This window comes from Orycteropus afer, unplaced genomic scaffold (genome assembly GCF_000298275.1).
Source record: "Orycteropus afer afer isolate SDZICR_OR568_19922 unplaced genomic scaffold, OryAfe1.0 scaffold00245, whole genome shotgun sequence".
In the NCBI taxonomy this organism is placed as follows: Eukaryota; Metazoa; Chordata; class Mammalia; order Tubulidentata; family Orycteropodidae; genus Orycteropus; species Orycteropus afer.
Window position 1 is genome coordinate 2,547,170 of NW_006921832.1, and position 24,190 is coordinate 2,571,359.

The window sequence follows — 24,190 nt, forward strand, 5'->3', positions numbered from 1 at the left end:
GCCAGCCTTCTGGTTAGCAGTCAAGTGCCTTAGCCACTATGCTACCAGAGCTCCTTCATGAGAGCAAAATGGTCAAACCAAAAGCCAAACCAAGCCAGCTGCTGTCACAAGGTGAGTAGAAAAGAACACAACTGTTTGAGAACTGCATATATGCCATTCTAACATTTAATCTATATATGCATTCTGGAAATATAAAGTGAAGAGTCACTTTGGACAAAAGAACCTAATTACAAAGTAAATTTGGCAGTGAAGACGAATGTTTAACCATGGTATACTGAGCAGTAATTCTGGCCCTAAACAATATTATCAATTAGGATCCATTATCTTCAACCTAAGGAACCCTGGCGGTGCAGTGATTAAGTGCTCATCTGCCAATCCAAAGGTCAGTAGTTTGAGCCCACCAGCTGCTCTGTGGGAGAAAGATGAGGCAGTCTGCTTCTATAAAAATTACAGCCTTGGAAATTCTATGGGGCAGTTCTACTCTGTCCCATGTGGTCCATGTGAGTCAGAATGGACCTGATGGCAATGAGTGTTGGTTTTCTTTTTATATTTTTTACCTTGACTTCAAGTCCTCACCTTCTTTCCCATATCCCATAACTACCAAAAATAGCAGTTCCAAGGATATCTGTGTTTTGACAGTGCTCAATGCACTGGTGGCAGAATGGTTACAAGGTTGGCTGCTAACTGAAAGCTTGGTAGTTCAAATCCTCCCCGAGGCTCTGTGGCAGAAAAGATGATGGAATCTTTTGTTCCATAAAAATTAAAAAACCAAACAAAATCCATTGCTGTCAAGTCAATTCCAACTCACAGAAACTCTAAACAAACCAGAATCGCCCCCACAAGATTCTCAAGGCTGTAATCTTTACAGAAGCAAACTGGCAAATTTTTCTCCTGCAAAGCAAGCAGCTCATGGGTTCAAATCGTCAACCTTTGAGTTTGCAGCTGAGCACTTAAGCACTGCACCACCAGAGCTCCTTCTGTAAAGATTACTGCCTAGAAAACCCTATGGAGCAGAAAACTGGACTCAACAGCACCCAGCAACAACAGGCACAAAGGAATAATGCTTTAATCAGAATTGCATTGATCATTCTCTGGATGAAAAAGTACTCTCTCATAAAATGTATCACAGAGTAGCTCAAATTTGTTATTTGCCGTCGAGTCGGCCCCGACTCATAGCAACCCCTCCTTGGGTTTCCGAGGCAGTATCACTACGGAAGTAGGATTGCCCAGCCTTCCTTCCGAGGAGTGGCTGGTGGGTTTGAACCGCCAGCCTTCTGGTTAGCAGTCAAGTGCCTTAGGCACTATGCTACCAGAGCTCAAATTTAGGAAAAAAAAAATTAAGTGACAACTTATCCAGGCTGAGTTCAAAAGTTTTCTATTTGAAACCGAAATCAAGCCACGTTTTTGATTTTTAAAAGCCACAGAGGATGTCTTTATTGGTGGTAAGCAGCAGTCAAGAGTGTAATGATTTGTAACCATGTTGTAAATGGATCAGACAATGAGGTTGGGGAGCTTGGGGTGGAACACAACATAATGAGACCCAAAGGGACAAGAGTTGTGGTTAATGCATTTATTTGACTGCTAACCAAAAGGTCAGTGGTTTGAACCCACCAGCTGCTCCACAGGATAAAAATGAAGCAGTGTACTTCCATAAAGATTTACAGCTTTGGAAACACTGTAAGGGTCACTATGAATTGGAATTGACTTGACAGCAGCAATTTTTTTTTTTTTTTTTTTTGCAGTGGGTGGGGTATGAGAGTAGTTCTTATCAGCACACAACCTTTGAGGATCAGAGGATAGGTAACTCATTAACTGTCTGACAATTTAAAGATGGATTATTGTTGTCAGGTGCAGTCAAGTTGATTGTGACTCATAGCAACCCTGTGTAAATGGAACAAAAACACTGCCCAGTAGTGAACAATCCTCACAACCCTTGCTATGCCTGAGCCTATCAGTGAAACCACTATGTCAATCCCTCGTTGAGGGTTTTCCCCTTTCTTGCTGACCCTCTATTTTACCAAGCATGATATCCTTCTCCAAAGACCCATTCCACCAAAGCTGTTGTGTTGTTCTTATGTGCTGTTGAGTCATCTCTGACTCATAGTGATCCTATGTACAGCAGAACGAAACACTGCACGGTCCTGGGCCAGCCTCACGATCCTTGCAATACCTGACCTCATCATTGCAGCCACTGTGTCTATCCATCTCATTGAGGGCCTTCCCCTTCTTTGTTGACCTTCCACTTTACCAAGCAAGATATCCTTCTCCAAGGATCCTTCTGACAATATGACCAAAGTAGGTGAGACAAAGTCTGGCCATTCTCGCTTCCAAGGAGCATTCTGGCTGCACTTCTTCCAGGGCAGATTTGTTAGTCCTTTTAGAAGACCATGGTACTCTTCTTCTCCAACACCACAACTCAAAAGCATCAACCCTTCTTTGGTCTTCCTTAATCACTGTCCAGCTCTCACATGCATAAGAGGTGACTGAAAATACCATGGCTTGGGTTAGGCGCACCTTAGTCTTCAAGGAGACATCTTTGCTCTTCATCACCTGAAAGAGGTCTTTTGCAGTAGATTTGCCAAATGCAATACATCATCTGATGTCCTGACTGCTGCTTCCATTGGTGTTGATTGTAGAACCAACAAGTAATACGAAAACCTCGGCAACTTCAATCTTTTCTTCATTTATCCTGAAGCTGTTTACTGGACCAGTTGTGAAGATTTCTGTTTTCTTTATATTGAGGTGTAATCCATGCTGCAGACTGTAGTCTTTGAACTTCATCAGTAAGTGCTTCAAGTCATTCTCACTTTCAGCAAGCAAAGCTGTGTCATCTGCATATCACAAGTTGTTAATGAGCCTTCCTCTTATCCTGATGCCACGTTCTCCTTCATATAATCCAGCTTCTTGGATTATCTGCTCAGCATACAAGTTGAATAAATATGGTTGAAGGATACAACCTTAACACACACCCTTCTTGATTTTGAGCCATGCAGTATACCCTTGTTCTGTTTGAATGACAGGCTCCTGATGTATGTACAGGTTCCTCAGGGGTATAATCAAGGTTCTGGAATTTCCATTCTTCTCAATGCTATCCAAAATTTGTTTACGATCCACACAATCGAATGCTTTTGCACAAGTCAATAAAACATAAGTAAACATCTTTCTGGTATTCTTTGCTTTGAGCCAAGATCCATCTGACATCAGTAATGATATCCCTCGTTTCATGTCCTCTTCCGAATCCAGCTTGCATTTCTGGAAGCTGTCAACATACTGCTGCAACCGTTTTTGAATTATTTTTGGTAAGATCTTACTTGTGTGTGATATTAATAATATCGTTCGATAATTTCCATATTCTGTGGGATCACCTTTCTTTGCAATGGACACAAATATGGATGTCTTCCAGTCAGTTGACCAGGTAGCTGTCTTCCAAATTTCTTGGGATAGCCAAGCGAGTGCCTCCAGTGGGGCATTCACTTATTGAAACATCTCAATGGGTATTCTGTAGATTCCTGGAGCCTTGTTCCTCACCAATTCCTTCAGTGCAGCTTTGTCTTCTTCCTTCAATACCACTGGCTCTTGACCATATGCTACCTCCTGAAATGGATGAACATCAACCAACTCTTTTTGGTACAGTGACTCTGTGTATTCCTTCCATCTTCTTCTGATGTTTCCTGCATCATTCAATATTTTGCCCTTCTCACTGTTGTTGAGTTGGTCCCAACTCATACCAACCCCTTGTTGGATTTCTGAGGCGGTATCTCTATGAAAGTAGATTGCCCAATCTTCCTTCCAAGGGGTGGCTGGTGGATTTGAACAGCCAGCCTTCTGGTTAGCAGTCAAATGCCTTAGGCACTATGCCACCAGAGCTCCCATTTTGCCCACAGAATCTTTCAATACTGCAACTCGAGGCTTAATTTTTTTTCCTAAGTTCTTTCAGCTTGAGAAATGCCGAGCATGTGAAGAATATGCTTTTGGTTTTCTAACTCCAGGTCTTTGCAGATTTCATTACAGTAATTGGCTTTATCTTCTCAAGCTGCTCTTTGAAATCTTCTGTTCAGCTCTTTTATCTTATCATCTCTTCCATTTGCTTCAGCTACTCTCTGCTCAAGGGCAAGTTTCAGAGTCTTTTCTGACATCCATTTTGGTCTTTTCTTCCTTTCTTGTCTTTTTAATGACCTCTTGCTTTCTTCATGTATGATGCTCTTCATATCAACCCATAATTCTTCTGGTTTTTGGTCACTGGTGTTCAATCCATCAAATCTATTCTTTAAATGGTCTCTAAATTCAGGAGGGATATTATCAAGGTCATATTTTGGCTCTCGTGGACTTCTTTTAATTGTCTTCAACTTCAACTTGAACGTGCATACAAGGAGTTGATGGTCTGTTCCACAATCGGCTCCTGGCCTTGTTTTGGCCAAAGGTATTGAACTTCTCCATTGCTGTTTGCCACAAATGTAGTTAATCCAATTCCTATGTATTCCATCTGGTGAAGTCCACGTGTACAGCCATTGCTTATGTTGTTGAAAAAAGGTATTTGCAATGAGTAAGTCATTGGTCTTGCAAAATTCTATCATGCGATCTCCAGCATTATTTCTATCAGCATGGCCACGTTTTCCAACTACCCATGACTCTTCTGTGTTTCCAACTTTTGCATTCCAGTCACCAGTGATAATGAACACATCTTGACTGCATGTTTGGTCAGTTTCAGACTGCAGAAGTTAGCAGAAATCTTCAATTTCTTCATCTTTGGCTTTGGTGATTGGTGCACAGATTTGAGTAACAGTAGTATTAACTGGTGGTCTTCCTTGTAGGCATATGGATACTATCCTATCACTGACAGTGTTGTACTTCAGGACAAATATTGAAAAAGCCTTTGTGACGATGAAGGTCATGCCATTCCTCTTCAATTTGTCATTCCTGGCATAGTAGATCATATGGTTGTCTGATTCAAAATGGCCAAAACCAGTCCATTTCAGCTCACTAATGCCTAGGATATCAATCTTTATGCATTCCATTTCATTTTTTGACAATTTCCAATTTTCCTAGATTCATACTTCATACATTCCATGTTCCAATTTTTAATAGATGTTTGCATCTGTTTCTACTCATTCTGAATCATGCCACATCAGCCAATGGAAGTCCTGAAAGCTTTACTGTATCCATATCATTAAGGTTACCTCTACTCTGAGAAGTCAGCTCTTCCCCAAATTTTGAGTGCCCTCCAACCCGATGGGCTCATCTTCTGGCACTATATCAGACAATGTTTTAGGGGTATTCATAAAGTTTTCCAGCAATATATCAGACAATGTTTCACTACTATTAATAAGGTTTTCACTGGCCAATTCTTTGAGAAGTGCATGGCCTCTTCCTTCTTCTAAGTCTGTCTTATCCTGGAAGCTCTGCTGAAACCTGTCTATACAGGTAACCCTGCTCGCATTTTGCAACACTGGTGGCATATCCTCTAGCCTCACAGCAACACGTAAGCCACGACAGGACGACAAACTGACAGACACCACCAAAGAAAGTGAGACGCAATCCAGCCATTCCCACTTCCAAGAAGCATACTGGCTGCACTTCCTCCAGTATAGATTTGTTTGTTCTTCAGGCAGCCCACAGTATTTTCAATATTTCTGTATTCTTCACTAACACAATTCAAAAACATCAACTCTTTTTCAGCCTTACTTATTCACTGTCCAGCTTTCATAGGCATATGAGGTGACTGAAAATACCAGGGCTGGGTTGGAGCACCTTAGTCTTCAAAGTGACATCTTCGTTCTTCAACAATTTAAATAGGTGTTTTGTGGCAGGTATGTCCTGTGTAATCGGACATCTGATTTCCTGACTGCTGCTTCCATGGGTGTTGATTGTGGATCCTCCTAAAATGAAATCTTTGATAACTTCAATCTTTTCTCCATTTATCATGATGTTGCTTATTGGTCCAGTTGAGAGGATTTTTGTTTTATGTTGAAGTGTACATAAAATATTTTTCTTTTTTTTTACTGTCATAACTATTTCAATGCCGTCTTTTAAATTAAGACCCTACAGAAAAGAAAAATCTTGACAAAAGCAAACTTTAGGGCACTCCTGCTCCCCATATCCCCCTCAAAAAGTCATTTAGAACATGAAAGAAAGAGCAGCTAAGGACAGAATAATAAACTATGGAGAGCATACTTGTGTGTGTATGTGAAAGTGTAGGTGTGTATATTCCCAAATAAGTTTAACTCTGTAAGTTAAGTATCTTGATTATGAAACAAAAATATTTTACTGTCTTCAAAAAAAGTCCATATAAAGAATCAAGAATACAATTAAAGAAGGCAGAACTAACTATTCCCCTTCTACTTGAGAGGGTAAAAAAAAAAAACAGCAAAAGTCAGTCTCTCTTCAGAAGAAATTTTCTTCAGTAAAGAATCCAAAGTGACTGATTTGCCCTGTTCCTCCCAACTCTGTATATTCTTTTTAAATGTATTCTCTGTAAGAGAACACCTGCTTTTGCTTCCACCCCTTTTAGATGTTACTAAACCTATAGGAAGTCTAGGTCATAACTCAGTAAACCCATTTTTTGTGGCTCTAGAGGCAGAGCAAGAAAAACTCGAAAGGGCCAAAAGATATTCTTCTGTTTCCAGTCTCATGCTGATTTCACATGTGTACCCTGGAGTCAGGGAGACTAGCTAGAATTTTGACTCTGTCATCTACTGAAACCAGTTGCTGTCGAGTTGATTCTAACTCATGGCAATCCCATGTATTTCAGAGTAGAACTTCTCTCCGTAGGGATGTCAATGGCTGATTTTTCAGGATTAGATCATCTGGCCTTTCTTCTGGGTGGACTTGGACCTCTAAGCTTTCAGTGAGCAGCTGGGTGTGTGAACTGTTTCTACCACTCAAATTATATAAATTTAGGAAACTTTCTTAACTTCTATGTGTATCCTACTTCCTCATCTATAAGACTGGGATAGTAATAGCTACACCCTTTTAGGATTATTGTGGGAATTAAGTGATACATTTAACAAATATAATAGCTGGCATTTAGTAAATGCTCAATAAATGTTAACTACCTATAACATCCTGCTTAAATCCAAGATATCCCAAGGGCTACAGCTGTTGTTTTTCCAAACAGTTGGATTACGGAATTGTGATCAGCACTTTAAAAAATAACTCACTGGAGGACATCATGCTGAGTGAAATAAGTCAATTGCAGAGGAACAAACATTGCATTAGTCTACTATTGTAAAAAGCCAGGAAAGGTTTACAAACAGAAGGAACTTTCTTTGCTGGTTACCAGGGATGCGACGGGAGTGGAGGGAAACTGAAAAAACTCACTAGAAGAAAACAAAATATCAGACTGCAATACAAGTATTGTTTCAAAAATCTGTTCCAGATATACCTATGTATATATATGTAGATACCTATAGATTCTTAACTTAGCCTCATGCAGATTTTCTGTGATGCATTCCCTAAGTCACCTTCAACAGACAGCACATCTGTCTCTTTCTCAAGTGCACCACAGCATTGTGTATGAAACTCTGCAACATTTATTACACTGCATTTGTTATGTCTGTCTCCCCCATAAGAACGTAAACTCCAAGGAAAATGCCTCCTATATCTGTCTGGTGCCTAAAAAAATACCGGGGGTGAGGTGTGGGGCATGTCTTGGTATATTTCTACTGAATGAATGAATAATCATCAGAATCCAGTAGGTATTAAAAATATGCAAAAACATATTTAATCACTTTAATTTTTATCTGATTTTTATTACTGTATAGAAAATTTAGCTATAAGTCACATAAAATCCATAAAGTTGTTCATTTTCCCACAATGCCTATCACACTCCCTTTATATGAAAGTGATAGATGTCTAAAGAAACTGAAATGAATGATGTGCAAAAGGATGAAAGAAGAAATAAGGTAGAACATCAAAATATATGGGTGTGATGCACCATTTAAGTTTTATTTAAGTACACAAGCTACCTTCATGCTTTTTTGTCAGGGCCAAAGAAAGTTGAAGGGAAGTTACTAGGCAGAAAAAGTTGTTTCTCTATGACAAACTATCCAAGGATCTCTCTCTCCCAGGTACTGCAGGTACCATGAGAACACATCTAACAACACTGGGCAGGTACTTGCTTAAGTAATGTGTACAGAGAAATAAGGAAAACTTCAATATTTTTAACATTCATGTATTATCACCATCATTCTCAACTGCATTTAAATACAAGAATCAAAGTTGTACAAATTCACTAACTCTGCTTTTATTACATCACAAAAAGTCAAAACACTAGAAATCAATACTAAATAAACATTTTTCACCACACTTAAAGGTATCAAAAGTCAAAAGTTAACAGTCTACTAAAGCAAGGTCACTTATAAAACTTGGTTTTACATTTATCATTTCTTAATAAACGCAAAAAATGTTTACTCTAAAATGAGACTTAACTTTTTAAGTTCCTTTATAATAATCTTCCAAAATATTTTTTTCTGCATCACCAACAAACTGACAGAAAAACTGAAGTTCCCAATTTTTTAAGATTCTCTCTCTCATAATACAGTAAAATATGTATATGATATGGGGGGCATAACAAAAAGAATGGCATCACTATCTTAGGTCTTAGGCTTAGGCATTTTGACTTCTTCCCCCAGATAAATTAATGTGAATGACAATTTAACCTACTTTAAACTTTTCAAACATCTAAGGAAACAACTTTCATACAAGCTTCCTTCTTTAGTCATTTCAAGTATATATTTTAAATTACTAGGAAACTACTTCAAAATAATTTACTGAGCTTGGGCATTAAAGCTAAGTCTTAGCAGTTAACATTGATTTATTGAAGGAAGAAGAAAGATGAGATGTGATATATGGTAAAAACAATGAAAGTGGCAACAGACTGTTGCTACTTATTAAAAAGTTTTCCCTACATTTGAATAGTAATTTTAAAGACCCTAGTAAGGGTGTCAACACTCACCAGTATGAATCTTCTCATGTCTCTGTAGCAGGTACTTCTGTATGAAACGCATGTCACATTGACTACATTGAAATGGTTTTTCGCCTTAAAATAATTTCACATCCATAAATTAGTTACCGGATAAAACAACAGTTTATAGTTACTATTTCTGAGGAAAGTAAATCTTACAAACCCAGATTGTGGGAAATTCCCAACTATCCAAACAAATTTTTTATATTATTCATTAACAGAATTTAATTTCCTCTCAAAATTTCCCCAAATATTTAAAAATACACATTCTCAAAATCACACAAAAATGAGATTAAATTGGATCTATATCCTTTAAGGAAACAAACAAACAATTTAAAACAGAATTTTAAGAAATCACAGGGCTGGAAAGGATTCTAGTATATCTTTAAAATCTCTTTTTCCTTTTTATCTGGAGGAAGATGCACCCACCCAGCTATCTACAGTGACCATTCCTTTATTCTTTTTCATTTCTATCTTCTTCAGAACCTTCACAACTTTCTGAGCATCTTTTTTTTTTTTTTAGATCCCATCTCATTAAACTTTCTCTCTGGTACAGCCTTGCCTTTTAAGTATGCTTAAGGTCTGCTCTAGGCTGAGAAACTTCCCTACAATCCTGAATCTCTCCTATTTTAGTCATTTCTCTCCTTCCCTTTTACCACAGAACCTTCTTAAAAGAGTAGTCTACCTGAAGTCTCAAATTCTTCACCATCCACTTGTGCTTTAACTCTGTTACCCATGATCTCTTTGCTGTTTACTTCACTGATCTTTGCTCAGTTATCTATCCATCTCCATCCTCCTGCAGCTTTTGATGTTGATCGTGTCCTCCTTGAAATTCTCTCTTTTGGCTTCTGGGACACTACATTTTCCTAATTCATCAATTCTCCCTCCCTCATTACTTTTTCTTTCCTTCTTTTTTTAAAAAGTCCTAATTCACCCTACATGTCTAGTCTGTTTCTCCAAAGGTCTGTGATCAGTCTTTAGTCCTGCTGTCTACAACTTCATGGTCTTAGCCATCATTTGCAAAATTCTACCTGGCTGTCTTGTATAGAAAAATGTTAACAAGCTTTTAATAGTACACTCTTTCATCATTTCTCTAACTAAAAGGAACACATTAACAAATAAGTGTCCTGCTCAAGACTATGCAATTAATTTTGCATATCCAAGCTCACTGTTTTCAAATTTAAATGTTTTTCTGTTTTCTTCTGACACTCTGGGTCTATGAAATTTCTGATTTGGAATCTCAGGTTAGCTAAGGTCTTAGAAATGAATGACATTTATGGGAGATGAAAATAGCAAAGATAATAATTTTAATGGCAATAAGCCCATTTTAATTCAAGAAATACCTGTATGAATGAAGACATGTCTCTGTAAGTGATAGTTCGTTCTAAAGGCAGCATTGCAGTGCTCACAAACATGAGATTTAGGGGTTTTCAAACCAAGTGATCCATCCTCATTTATTGTAAGGATCTAGTTTAAAAAAAAAAAGGCAAAAACAAAAGTAGTTTTTAAAACGTAATTAAATGCTAATTTATAAAAAAAAGATGCCTTTTAATGCAAACAATGGTCATCAGATTATGATATAGTTTTTTTACTACATAATCTTTAAAAAAAAAACTATAATGTTATCATTAACTGTAAGAAAGTACAATGTGGCTCAGGATGGGTAAAAATTACTAGTAAGACCTCAGAAGCTAGTTAAATAAAATTTAGTACTCTGCCCCCCTCCCTTCAAGGTTGATGCTCAAGTGTTCTTGTTCTCTCCTAGGGTGACTTCAGCTATCTTTTAGATTTCAAATTCTCAAAAAGCACGACAAAAGTCTACATTTTCACCTAAATATAATCACAAGGGAGTAGTTAAATAAATCATGAAAATAAATACAATTTAATATTTTATGTAGTCATAAAATGAGAAAGCTCTCTATATACTATTATGGAAAGAGCTCCAGGATTTATTATTAAGTGAAAAAAGCAAGGTTTAGAACTCAGTGTACATTTCTGCTAATTTTTATATACAAGGGAGTACATATAGGAATATATATTTATGTTTGCTCTTATATACATAAAAAATATTTGAGTAAGATATACATTAAAATGTATACAACTCTGGTTACAGGGCTGGAAAAATGAGCAGTTGGGAGATAAGAATGAGAGGGAGACTTTATACTGTACACGTTTAAAACAACTTTTTGAATCATATAAATGCTTACCTATTAAACTTTTTTTTTTTAATTTTCAATGGAGAAAAAACTACATCCTGTAATCATACTAGAGTCCAGGATCTCTAAGATTATTGTAAGACTAATAAACTACTGTAAAACATATTCCTAAAAATATCTGCTAGGTAAACAAATTAGAAATCGGTATGGAGAAGGAAGATAAAAGGCAAAGAAATGAATCATATTTTCCCATGCTTCTTGAAGCTAAGAACATTGTGGGCCTAATCTGGATATGGCAAAGAGAAAAATTTATGGCTCGCTGGGCCTCACGTATTTCAACTTATCAACTACTTGTTCAATAGATAACATTAACCTGCCTCTCTAATCAGACTTGTGGCTGAGAAACAATGACAAATGTCCCCTTTTTTTTATTGAGATGAGAAAAAAGATGGAAAACTATGATGGGAAGATAAGAATCAGAGAAAACTAGGAGGTAAGATCAGGAGGAAGATAGAAAGTCAGGGGAAAATGTGTTGGAGGCATACACAGTTAGAGCTAAGAAACTGTGTCCAACAAAGAGTAGAGAAAATCTGGGAAAAATCTTAAGAAATATAAATATCTGTGGAAACTAAAAATTAATGTCTGCAAGTATACAGCTACGATCCCTTCTCAAACCTAGGTGAAACGGGAAGTAGAAAAGGGAAAAAAAAGGTTTTAATGTTTCTTTTCTTACTTTAAATTCAGGATAAGAGTTGAGCCTATACTCTATGTAAATTAATGGTAATTATTATGCAAATTACACAGGGCATTTGGGTTCTGGGCCAACTGCCAATGTGGTCAACAATGCTTCAAAGACTATGCACTAAAGTCATAGAGGGAAACATTTGGCAGGAGAATGGAAGTGGGTGTCACTGCTTCCTGAAGAGAGTCAGTGAGGATGGAAAGTTTCATCTCTGGCCATTCAGTTAAAAATTTTTTCAACCCCTCCAAGCCACATAATAATATGCAAGTTAACACTGCAAAAAGAGAAACATAAAATGTTTTAAACTATCATTCAAAATATTCCTAGTATCAAACAACATAAAAATGTGAAATAAAAGAACTAAAAATATGATAGCACCAGGTATTTTTTCATGTGTCAATAATAAATGACAAGATCCAAGTGCCAAAAAACAGGGCAGCTCAATAGCTTTCTGTGGTATAGCAACTGCAAGGAAGGCTTTGTGGCCAATAAATCTGGCCCAAGTTACTTAATGGGAAACGGATGCCATCCTTGACTGTACAAAGCCCCATTTTGAAGAGAGTTAAGGAGTTTTAGGTCATTGTTTTCTGGCACTAGAGGTAATGCTGCCTTTCACTGTGGATTCCAGCCTTACTGCAAGGTAGATTTTATGAATGAAACAACCACCACTGCCTCATCAATAAAATGACTGAAAAATCCAGCATTTTGATAAATCCAAAGACAGAAAGACCAAACTCTTGGGCATCTTATATATAATTCTTTTAAATAAATAAATAAATAAACAAAAAGGACACAGTAAAATGAAACAGAAAGCATCAGTGGTTTTTCCAATATGTAACCCACTCTAAATCTATCTACCCAATTCTGTCTGCTTTATTTACCATTATGACTCCAAGTGTACAAAAAGTGTCTGGCACATCAAACTAAACCAAACCAAACTCACTGCCGTTGAGTCGGATCCGACTGATAGCGACCCCTCCCCTTGGGTTTCTGACGCGGTATCACTACGGAAGTAGATTGCCCAATCTTCCTTCCGAGGAGTGGCTGGTGGGTTTGAACCAGCAGCCTTCTAGTTAGCAGTCAAATGCCTTAGGCACTACACTACAAAAGCTCCTGTCTGGCACACAGTCCCCAAAAAAAAACCAAACTCACTGTCGTGGAGCCAGATCTGACTCATTGCGATCCCTCCCTTGGGTTTCCGAGGCAGTATCCCTACAGAAGTATATTGTCCAACCTTCCTTTCGAGGAGCACATAGCTGAAATTCTATAAATGTCTACTGATATAGCTGCCTGCCATCTATATCAGACATTCTTCACAGCTTACCACTTTACTCTTTCAAAATAATTTTGTTAAAATGACACTTTTCCATTTTTCAAAGTCTTCAGATTACTGAGTAATGTCATAGAGACATGGGTACACAAAGAACAAAGTCCTTTAGTGGTCAAGAAATGGCACACTAATGAACCCAAATGTTCTTGGTATAGACTTGTCTTCTTTTCTTGCTCACACCCTTTGAAGATTTTTTTAGTAGAATGTTAAGTATCAGTTAAGTGTGTTTGTCTTAGAGATTTAGCAGAGTCTTATTTGCTAAAGATGTTTGTCCCCCCCTCCAACATTAAGAATACTTCATTATTATGCAAGTACATATTATGATCTCCATTACAACTGAAGAACTTAAATCCTATGATGCCTACTATATACAGCATTTCCAGATGCTTTATCATGTCTCCTGTCATTGCTACTACAGGAGAAAAACAGTATATTATAAAGACCAAGAAGTCAGGCTTTATCAACAGTAGTTAGCAATAGTCTAAACAATATTCAACATACTTTATTTTTGTCTTAACTGTTAAATGAATTCGAAACAGAATTTTACAGAGAAAAATCTTCAATACCAAAATGGCTTGCAGTCAATCTGCTTTCTTGATTTATAGTCCACTACAAATACATTTTCTGTTCTGACACAATCTGTTCTCAGCTAGCTACATACATATATGGTGAAGACTATCTTAATTTATCTACCAGTTTTCATCAGGCAAAGCCCTAAATTCCTGAATCAATTCAGAGATTTTTCACCCCTCAAGGGTGACTGCCACTGAATGACTGAAACGTGACATTTGTCTCAAAAATTTCTGCTCTCTTGAAAAGCAGCCATGACTTCCCCATTCTATATATGAATTACTAAAATTATGAAACATTTTAAACTCACTATTATGATTATATGTTTTAAACTAGGTATGTTTTACCAAAACAAACAAAACCCACCGCCATCGAGTCAATGCTAACTCACAGCAACCCTATAGGTCAGGGTAAAACCAAAAAAACTACTCATTGCCCTCAAGTTGTATCCAACTTATAGTGACCCCTCCTTGGGTTTCTGAGGTGGTATCGCTATGGAAGTAGATTGCCCAATCTTCCTTCCAAGGAGTGGCTGGTGGATTTGAACCACCAGCCTTCTGGTTAGTAGTCAAATGCCGTAGGCACTATGTCACCAGAGCTCCTCAGAACAGGACAGAACAGCCCTACAGGATTTCCAAGGCTGTAAATCTTTATGGAAGCAGACCGCCTCATCTTTCTCTGATGGAGCATCTGGTGGGTTCAAACCAATGACCTTTTGGTTAGCATCTGAATGCCTTAAATCTGTGCCACCAAAGCTTCCTACGTTTTGCCATACATTCTTCAATCAATCTAAATCTACCTCAGTTTCTACTGTTAGGTGTCACTGAGTTGGTTCTGACTCATCAATCCTCTGTATAACAGACTGGAACAATGCCCACCCCTGCACCATCCTCACAATCCCCGCTGTGCTTGAGCTCATTGTTGCAGCCACTGTGTCAATCCACCTTGCTGAGGGTCTTCCACTTTTTCACTGACCTTCTCCTTTAACCAGAACGATACCCTTCTCCAGGAACTGGTCCCTTCAGACAACATGACCAAAGTAGGTGAGACGAAGTCTGGCCATTTTTGCTTCTAAGGAGCATTCTGGCTGCACTTCTTGCAAGACAGGTTTGTTCGCTCTTCTGGCAGTCCGTGGTATTTTCAGTATTCTTCACCAACACCACAATTCAAAGGCATCAATTCTACTTTAGTTTTACTTATTCACTGTTCAACTTTCACATGCATATGAGGAAACGAAAATACCATGTCTTAAGTAAGGCACATCTTAGTCTTCAAAGTCCTATCTTTGCTCCTTAACACTTCAAAGAGGTCTTCTGTAGATTTGCCAAGTGCAATATGACATCTGATTTTTGACTGCTGCTTCCATAGGTATTGATTGTGGATCCAAGTAAAATGAAATCCCTGATAACTTCAATCTTTCCTCCATTTATTATGATGTTGCCTCCTGGTCCACTTGTGAGGATTTTTCTTTTCTTTTTGTTGAGGTGTAATCCATATTGATGGCTGTAGTCTATGATCTTTATCAGAAAGTGCTTCAAGTCCTCTTCACTTTCAGCAAGCAAGACTGTGTCACCTGCACATTGCAGGGTTATTAATAAGTCTTCCTTCAATCCTGATGCCATACTCTTCTTCCCATAGTTCAGTTTCTTGGATTATTTGCTTAGCATACAGACTGAATAAGTACAATGAAAGGATACAACCCCATCCATGCACAACTTCCTAATTTAAACCATTCAGTATTCCCTTGTACCCCCTTGTTCTGTTCAAACAGCAGACTCTTGATCTATGTACATGTTCTTCACAAGTAAAATTAAGTGTTCTGGAATTCCCATTCTTCACAATATCATACATCATTTGTTATGATCAACAAAGCTTAATGTCTTTGCCTAGCCAAAAAAATACAGGTGAACATCTTTCTGATCTTCTGTTTTCACCTAAGATCCATCTAACATCAGCAAACAACATTATCCCTGTTCCACACCCTCTTCTGAATCCAACTTGAATTTGAGTTTCCAGTTAATTTCTGTCAATACACTGCTACAACCATTTTTCAATTATCTTCAGCAAAATTTTAGTTGCATGTAATGACACTGTTTGATAATTTCCATATTCTGTTGGATCACCTTTCTTTGAAATGGGCACACATATGGATCTCTTCCAGTTGGTTGGCCAGATAGCTGTCTTCCTAACTTCTTGGCATAAACAAGTGAGAGCCTCCAGTCCTGCATCCATTTGTTGAAACATCTCAATGGTTATTCCATCAATTTCTGAACCCTTGTTTTTCACCAATGCTTTCAATGCTTAAGGCATTTGACTGCTAACCAGAAGGCTGGCAGTTCCAGCCACTCCTCGGAAGGAAGAATGATACTGCCTTGGAAACCCAAGGGGGGTCGCTATGAGTCTAACCGACTTGACAGCAGTGAGTTTGGTTTTTTCAGTGTGACTTATGTTTCTTCTTTCAATACCATCTGTTCTTGATGATATACTATCTCCTAAAATGGTTGAACACTGATAAATTCTTTTTGGTACAGTGACTCTATGTATTCCGTCCATCTTCTTTCGATGTTTGCTTCATCATTCAGTATTTTGCCCATAGACTTTTTCAGTACTACAACTCAAGGCTTCACTTTTTTCTTCAGTTCTTTCAGCTTCAGAAATACCAATCGTGAATTTCCCTTTTGATTTTCTAACTCCAGGTATTTGAACATACCATTACAGTACTTTGTCTTCTCAAGCCACACTTTGAAATTTTTCTGTTCCATTCTTTTACTTCATCATTCTTCCTTTTAACTACTTTTTATTCCAGAGCAAGTTTCAGAGTCTCTTCTGGCATCCATTTTGGTCTTTTCTTCCTTTCTTGTCTTTTTATGACCTTTTGCTCTCTTCAGGTATGATGTTCTTGATGTCATCCCACAACTCATCTGGTCTTTGGTCACTGGTATTCAATGTGTCAAATCTACTTTTCAGATGGTCTCTAAATTCAGGTGAGATATACTCAAGGTGGTATTTTGGCTCTCATGGACTTGTTTTAATTTTCTCAGCTTCAACTTAAAACTTGCATATGAGAAATAGTGTGTTGCACAGCTGGTCCCTGGCCTTGTTCTCAATGGTAATACTGAGCTTAACCATAGTGTCTCTCTACAGAATTGATCTTGAAATGTTCTTTTTGCCAACGCATGTGACACTATTTCTCTTCAATTTACCATTCTCAGCACAGTTAAGCATATGAGTGTCTGATTCAAAATGGCCAATACCAGTCCATTTCAACTCACTTTTGCCTATGATATCAATCTTTACGTGTTCCATTTTTATTGAGTTCAAATTTTCCTAGATTCCTACTTCAATATTTTCCATATTTTGATTATTAATGGATGTTTGCAGCTGTTTCTTCTCACTTTGAGTCATGCCATACCAGCAAATGAACATCCTGAAAGTTTTACTTCATCCACACCATTAATGTCAACTCTACTTTAAGGAGGCAGCTCTTTCCCTAGTCGTATTTTCAGTGCCTTCCAACCTGAAGGGGTTCTCTTCTGGCACTACATCAGTGTTTCACCACCATTCATGAGGTTTTGTGGCACTTTATCAGACAGTATTTCACTGCTATTCAGTGGCCAATTTACTTGAAAAGTAAACTGCTCCACCCTTCTTCCTAGTCTGTATTAGTCTGGAGGCTCACTGAAACCTGTCTACCATGGGTGACTCTGCTGGTATGTGAAATGCTGATGGCATAGTTTCCAGCATCACAGCATGACAAACTGACAAACAAGGGGTGGAAATTGACTTCTAAACCACCTAACCCAAAAACAACTTAGAAAAGTGTGATTTAACAGTTCAAATTTCTCACTTGTTATGAATAGATTATTGCAATTGCAGGGAACAGGAAAGCTTTTAAAATTCTCTTTACTCTCCAAATCCAATGAGAAACTGAAGAATAGTACAACTCAATATAACAAAATAACAAAGTCCTTTAGAGCAATAACTATAATGAGATTTAACCATCATAGTTAGTTGTCTCTAGGATCATACTTTCACATTTTCAGTTTCTTTATTTCAAATTTTTTTATTATCTTTCAATACTAGCTTTTACTCACTATCAAATTTCATTTTTAAATGGCCAATCTTTGATAGATTCAGAACATTAAATTCATAATTGGGTAAGAAGGAAATTAAACACAAAAACTCTTATGTCGTAAAAGCCATGAAGTTTTCTCCACAGGAAGGGACTGAGGTTCCACTTTCTTTCTCAAGGACAAAATTTATCAGCTTTAATTTTACAGATGCATTTTTACTCTGGAAAAAAGCTGATTTAGCCCTAGTTTTAAATATCAGGAAAGAAGACATATAAAAGGGTGTGCACAGCAGATTTTTGATGGTGATAGTTAAGGAACAGAAATATCATACTGACGAGAAAAAGTGAACTAATGGAAACACAACACAGAAGGACAACTACTGAAAGGAAAAGAAACAGAGGAACAGCACTAAAACACACAGCATTCTGCATAATTCAGTGTAGGGTAACAAATCGCAGTATAACCAGAAGCTATCATCAAAGTAAGGGGATCACAGGTTAACCAAAGAACACGATCAAATCTTTGGTGTATGAATAGCCATCAGGAGAGGGAATAGGGGAGGAATCTCAGTCTTACTATCTTCAATAATACAATAGTTGTGTGATTTATTGAAGAGAGAAGTTAAGCCGTGTAGACCTTAAAGTCCACGAACAGAGAAAGCTACTAATTGTGTGAGTCTACCTATCTAACATTCTGGGAAAGGCAAAACTACAAAGACAATAAAAAGATCAATGGCTACCAGGAGATCAGGGGTAGGCATGAAGGATGAGAAGATGGAGCATAAGGCATTTTTAGGGCAGTGAAACTGGTGGCATAGTGGTTAAAGTATTTGACTTCTAATCAAAAGGTCAGCAGTTCAAACCCACAACTGCTCCACAGGAGAAAGATGAGGCAGTGTGCTTCCATTAAGATTTACAGCCTTGGGCAAACATGGGTGTATGGGTGGATAGATGGGTCGACAGACTGAACTAGTAGCTATGTCTGTGAAGTGGGGAGTGTACCCAAGACCATGTATAGGGTTGGCAGACAGTGGTCCTGTAAGTTTATTTGTATGATCTCAATTCCCAGGTGTATAGTAGAGTTGATAAGGATCAAGACTGTAGTCACTCCTCGGTCACAGCCAGCTACCCAGAGGGACCAAGTAGTTGAACCTGTGGGCGTGGGACCATAGTCACAGGGGAAATCAAGCTCAATTGGCATAACATACTACACAAAACATTGTTCCACCTCCTACTTTGGCAAGTAGCAACTAGGATAGTAAAAGCTTGCAAGTAGCCATCTAGATACAACGATGGGTCTCTCATCGTCCAGAACAAAGAAGAATGAAGGAAACCTTAGATTCATGGAAACAGTTAGTCCTAGCAACTGGTACACCATGTGATCCACAGCCTATATGACTATGAGACCAGAAGAACTAGATGGTGCCTGGCAATGTCAACCACTTGGAGGGGGATCTATGGAGGAGATCCTGGAGAGGGAGAACAATGTGGAACAAAATTCAAAATCATTGGGGAAAAAGGGGGGGGGGACCACATTTGCTGGTCTGATAGAGCCTGGTGGAACCACTGAGACTATGGCCCCTAGCTGCCCTTCAGGTCTGGAATTGAACCCACACCTGTGGCTTCCAGCCAAACAAAAGACAGGCATATGAGTTGAACATTTACCTGAGGTAGATACACTCCTTGGAGAGAACAATCATGGGAGAAAGAAGGGCTGCTTATGCACAGGGAGACAGCTCAGGGGGCAGGTGTGCATGGAGGGATGGACACAGGGAAGAGGTAACTATCAGAAGGAAGTAAAGGGGAGCTGTTGCATTGGGGTAAATTGTAGTCAATGTCATGAGACAAAGTATATGTGAACTGCTGTATGGAAAGTGAATTTGCTCTGTAAATTCTCACTCAGATCACAATTAAAAAAAAAAAAAAAAGATTTACAGCCTTGGAAATTCTATGGGGCAGTTCTACTTTGTCTTACAGGGTTGCTATGAGTTGCAATCAACTCAATGACAGTGAGTTTTTTTGAAACTGTTCTATATAACTATAATGGTGAATATATGACATGACGCATTTGTCAAAATCTAAAGCAATGTACAACACAGAGTAAAGTGTGAATTTTAGTTAATAAATAATAACATCAGTAACAGTAATGCAAGGAGAAATAATGTGCAGGAGGGAAGAGGGTATACAGGAATTCTCAGTACTTCCAGCACAATTTTTCTGTAAAGCTAAAACTGCCCTAAAAAAGTCTATTGAAAAGGAAAAAAAAAAAAAAAAAAAATCCAAGGACATGAGTGTACTGTATGTACAATAACTGATATTCAACATAATGACCCTGAATACTAAGATAAAGAACGGTGTGATACATTTCAAAGATTTACATCAAAATTTTTTTAAATTTATTTTTTAGTTACAGTTCAGTTCTGTGGAAAAAAATTTACCCAGAACACATTAATTCCCTGGGAAAATTAGATAAATAAAATACTAACACATTATTTTAACTCATTTCCTTCCTTAATTTTCTCTTAAATAGTATTCTGTATTTCCTGTTTTGATGTCCAGTCTCATTGTTAGTTCATCTTCAAACCCATTTCTACCTAAATCAAGGTAACATGTAGAAAGTTAACCAATGCCTGGTATAACATATTTCTCTGTGACTTTTAATGAAGTTTTTCTCATTTTATACCATTCAATTTCAAATCTTTTTGATTTTTAAATCCCAAACTGTGGAGGGGATGTGAACTACTATTTAAACTACTGGGAGAGAATTCTTTATATAATTTTTAATTTACTTGGTTTGTGGAATATACTCTTCCTTTCTGAGTTCAACATAACTTGGAATAATCCATTTCTACCCAGATCACCTAAAGTATTATAACAAACACAGTTCCTTTATTTAGTAACTAATAAGAGCCTTTGTTGAGCTCCGGTAGCATAGTGCCTAAGGCGCTTGACTGCTCACCAGAAGGCTGGCGGTTCAAACCCACCAGCCACTCCTCGGAAGGAAGGTTGGGCAATCCTACTTCCGTAGTGATACTGCCTCGGAAACCCAAGGAGGGGTCGCTATGAGTCAGGGCCGACTCGACGGCATATAACAACAACAACAAGAGCCTTAAAACATAATGGTCACTAAAATTATTTGTTGAATGAATAAAAAACATGTATTTCAGAATAAGGAGAATTCAAAGTGTCCTGCTCTCTCTCGCTCAATTACTAAGGTATATGAAAAAAAATTGTAAAATATTATAATACTAGGTTAAATGTTATATTTTACTGAAAGGAGTCTTACAACTTATTAGTATTAACTCAACAAACCTCATAAAACACTTCTGAGGTGGAAAATGCTATCTCCTAATTCATTAAATTAAAGTTATGTGGTGATACTTCATTTATCCAGAAACTTCAACTATCAAGATCACCTTGATCAACATCACCATCACCTTTTTAAAGTACAGATGGAACCCCCCTGCATAAGAATCTCCAGACATGGGGCTGGGCATCTAAAACTGGAAAAAGTCCTAAAGGTGAATCTAATGCACAGCCAGAAGGGAGAACCATGGCCATGAACCCACCAAGACGAACTGAAATCTTCTTAGACTTATCATGCACTTCTAATAAATGTGGTTATCTGCAGTCCTAACCCACAAGAGAACAAAAAATGGATTCAAAGAGCAAAGGGAAGTGATGTTAAGTGGCCACAAAGGCATAGAAATGTAAATAGGAATAGCATGACATTAAAGTAAGGCAGTGGAACAATTAAAAACTGTCAAAAAACACTTTTAAGACTAGTAGTCAGGAGTCTTCAGGGTGAAGGAAAAAAGCCCTACTATCTCAGCTATCCCAGGACTTCATTACAATAGGTATCATTTTAAAAAATGTGAACCTCAATCCTGAGACATTGAAAGCTGAATTATGTGCAAGCACACTACATTTTAAAAGGAAACAATATACTAAAGATTTCCAGCAAAGATAAAACTTGGCATTTATAAGGGGCAGGCATTTATTATGTGGAAAATTTACTTTAATAGAGCAGCTTATTCCATGATAGAGTCAAAACACTTGTCTAGATAACATTCCCTAGAGCTCGATTACCCTCTTCTTCATCAGAGATGTTTCCATAAGAATTTTGACAATTTTCAAACAACAAACCTACCACAAGATAACTAGGTTTTGTCACACAACAACAGTCAGAAAGCAATTACTGCTTTACAATCCATGACACCTAAGGGTGACCTGACAATAAAGTACTCAGAGCTTATCTGAAGGAAGCCACATTTACTGGTGTTTATTTCCCCCTCCTAAAGTAAGATCTATCACTTTAGTTAATTTCTATGGGGGGGGGCCTAGTCTAATGAGACTCAATGGTAACACATACTCAAAATACTCATATTGGCAAAATTCAAGATTTAGAGCAGGTAATGGATTTATGGCAAGCCTTTCTCTGTAGGTTTTTCACAGTACATCCATGCCAGAGTAAACTGCAGCCTCAAACGACTGCACAGCCTCCTTACCCAGAGGACGTGAGCACTGTAGGGGGTTTCACAGTACTTAAAAAAAAAAAAAAAAAAAGCAGGACGAGCAAAAAGTTACAATCATGTAACAGACAGAGTATAATATTTATTTGTATTTAACATCCTCACCCCTTCTCCCCCCTACAAAAAAAGATGTGGGCAAGAATGGAATCTTCTAAGCGTAAAAGACTGTAATTCTTTGAGAAACTATTTTTCAGTAATATAAAACAAGCAACACTTACTGATTTATACAACTGAGATAAACTTTTTTTTCCTTCACATGAAAGGGCAAAGCAAGGTATTATAATGAAAAATCTCAAGTGTGAATCTTTAAACGGACTCCTGAGAAAATGTAAAACGATTCACTGGTTATACCTCGAAGTTCTAAGATTTCAGATACTCTCCATTCATCCAGAGACTACAGACCAGTGTTTAAAATAGCACACAACCATTCAAATATATGTTGGTATATTTTAAAATTAATTTTCAAGTGAGTTTTCATTATTTCTATAACCCTATCTGATAGAGGTATTATTTCTAGTCATTTCATCCTCCTAAGAATTCCCTAAAAAGACCACCCTAAAACATTTTCTTATATGCAATATACTTAGAATAGGTGAAAACTTCCATTTGGCAACTATATTGGTATATAAATACATATATAATATCTCTAGGAATATGGTAAAATTATCTATTTATGTATTAATATTTAAATCTTAGGAGCCTAAGGCACTTGACTGCTAACCAGAAGGCTGGTGGTTCAAACCTACCAGACACTCCTCGGAAGGAAGATGGGGCAATCTACTTCCATAGTGATACTGCCTCGGAAACCAAAGGAGGGGTCATTGTAAGTCAGATCTGCCTCGATGGCAACGAGAGTAAGAGTGATTTAAATAATATAAAATTATAAAATAATACATTATAAATTAATTTATCTCAAATTAGACAAGCAAGTATCTTGAGCTCTGTAAAAACATGATCTGTCTTGCCTCTGGTTTAGAAACGACAAGAATATATCATCAAATCAAGATTCCGAATAACACTCTACTACTACAAGTAGAATCAGAATTTTAGTCAGAATTTCAGAAAGACACTATATACTCAAGAATAGTGTACAAGAAAAGTATGGTAACAGAATAACTAAAATAACTTGAAACATAAATATATTATGTTGTTTTCAAAGACTTGAAATAGATTACTCATAGATCAGTAGTGAACCTAAAGTAATATAATCAATCACAATTACAAATTATCTTAGATACTGATTTTACCTCAAAACCTGATACTGTTCCTATATATGAAAAACTTAATTTACATCTTAATGTGAAAAAAAAGGGGGGAAAGTATCATATAAATCATTAGTAAACAAGCGTTGTGTTGTTGTGTGCCCTCAAGTCGGACTCAACTTGGGAAACGAATTAACACATATACAGAAGATAATCTTGGACCCCTGAGCCTTGAAAGGAAGGACACAGAAGTGGACTAAACCCCAACTAGCAGAAGAATTTGCGTGAAAATACCAAAAAAAGGAGACATATGGAGCTGCAGTCTGATAGTGCCCAGAGCGACCCAGATGGTACAGGCGGCTTGGAGATTCCCAACTGGTGCAACCCCAAGGACATTTGGGGCTTGCAAGACTGAAAAGCAACGGGCCAACGATAAAAAAACACCAAGAAGAGCCTGAACCACCCTTGGCTGCTCTTCATAAACAGTTAACAGACATCTAAATACAACAACGTCATGATGCCTCGGAAACAACAGAAGATCACAGTCCACACAAAGAAGCAGGATAAAGTGGTAGAAACAAAGGAGCAGAATACAGACCAAGAACACATCCCTGAGGAAGAAGC

At 37.6% G+C, this 24,190-nt stretch overlaps 1 protein-coding gene and 1 non-coding gene across 2 annotated transcripts in view; one reads left to right on the plus strand and one right to left on the minus strand.

The window, feature by feature from the left end:
- ZNF148 (zinc finger protein 148) overlaps nucleotides 1–24,190 on the minus strand; it is a 110,508-nt gene that overhangs the window by 48,543 nt on the left and 37,775 nt on the right. Inside the window, exons 3-4 of the mRNA XM_007949386.2 lie at nucleotides 10,306–10,429; nucleotides 8,954–9,037 (exon numbers count right to left, since the gene is read on the minus strand). Of these exons, the coding sequence (XP_007947577.1) occupies nucleotides 8,954–9,037; nucleotides 10,306–10,429 (208 nt within the window). The remainder of the gene's footprint in view (nucleotides 1–8,953; nucleotides 9,038–10,305; nucleotides 10,430–24,190) is intronic.
- LOC122150812 lies at nucleotides 22,241–22,376 on the plus strand. Its single transcript, XR_006163869.1, has one exon. It is a non-coding gene; the product is annotated as a small nucleolar RNA SNORA42/SNORA80 family (small nucleolar RNA).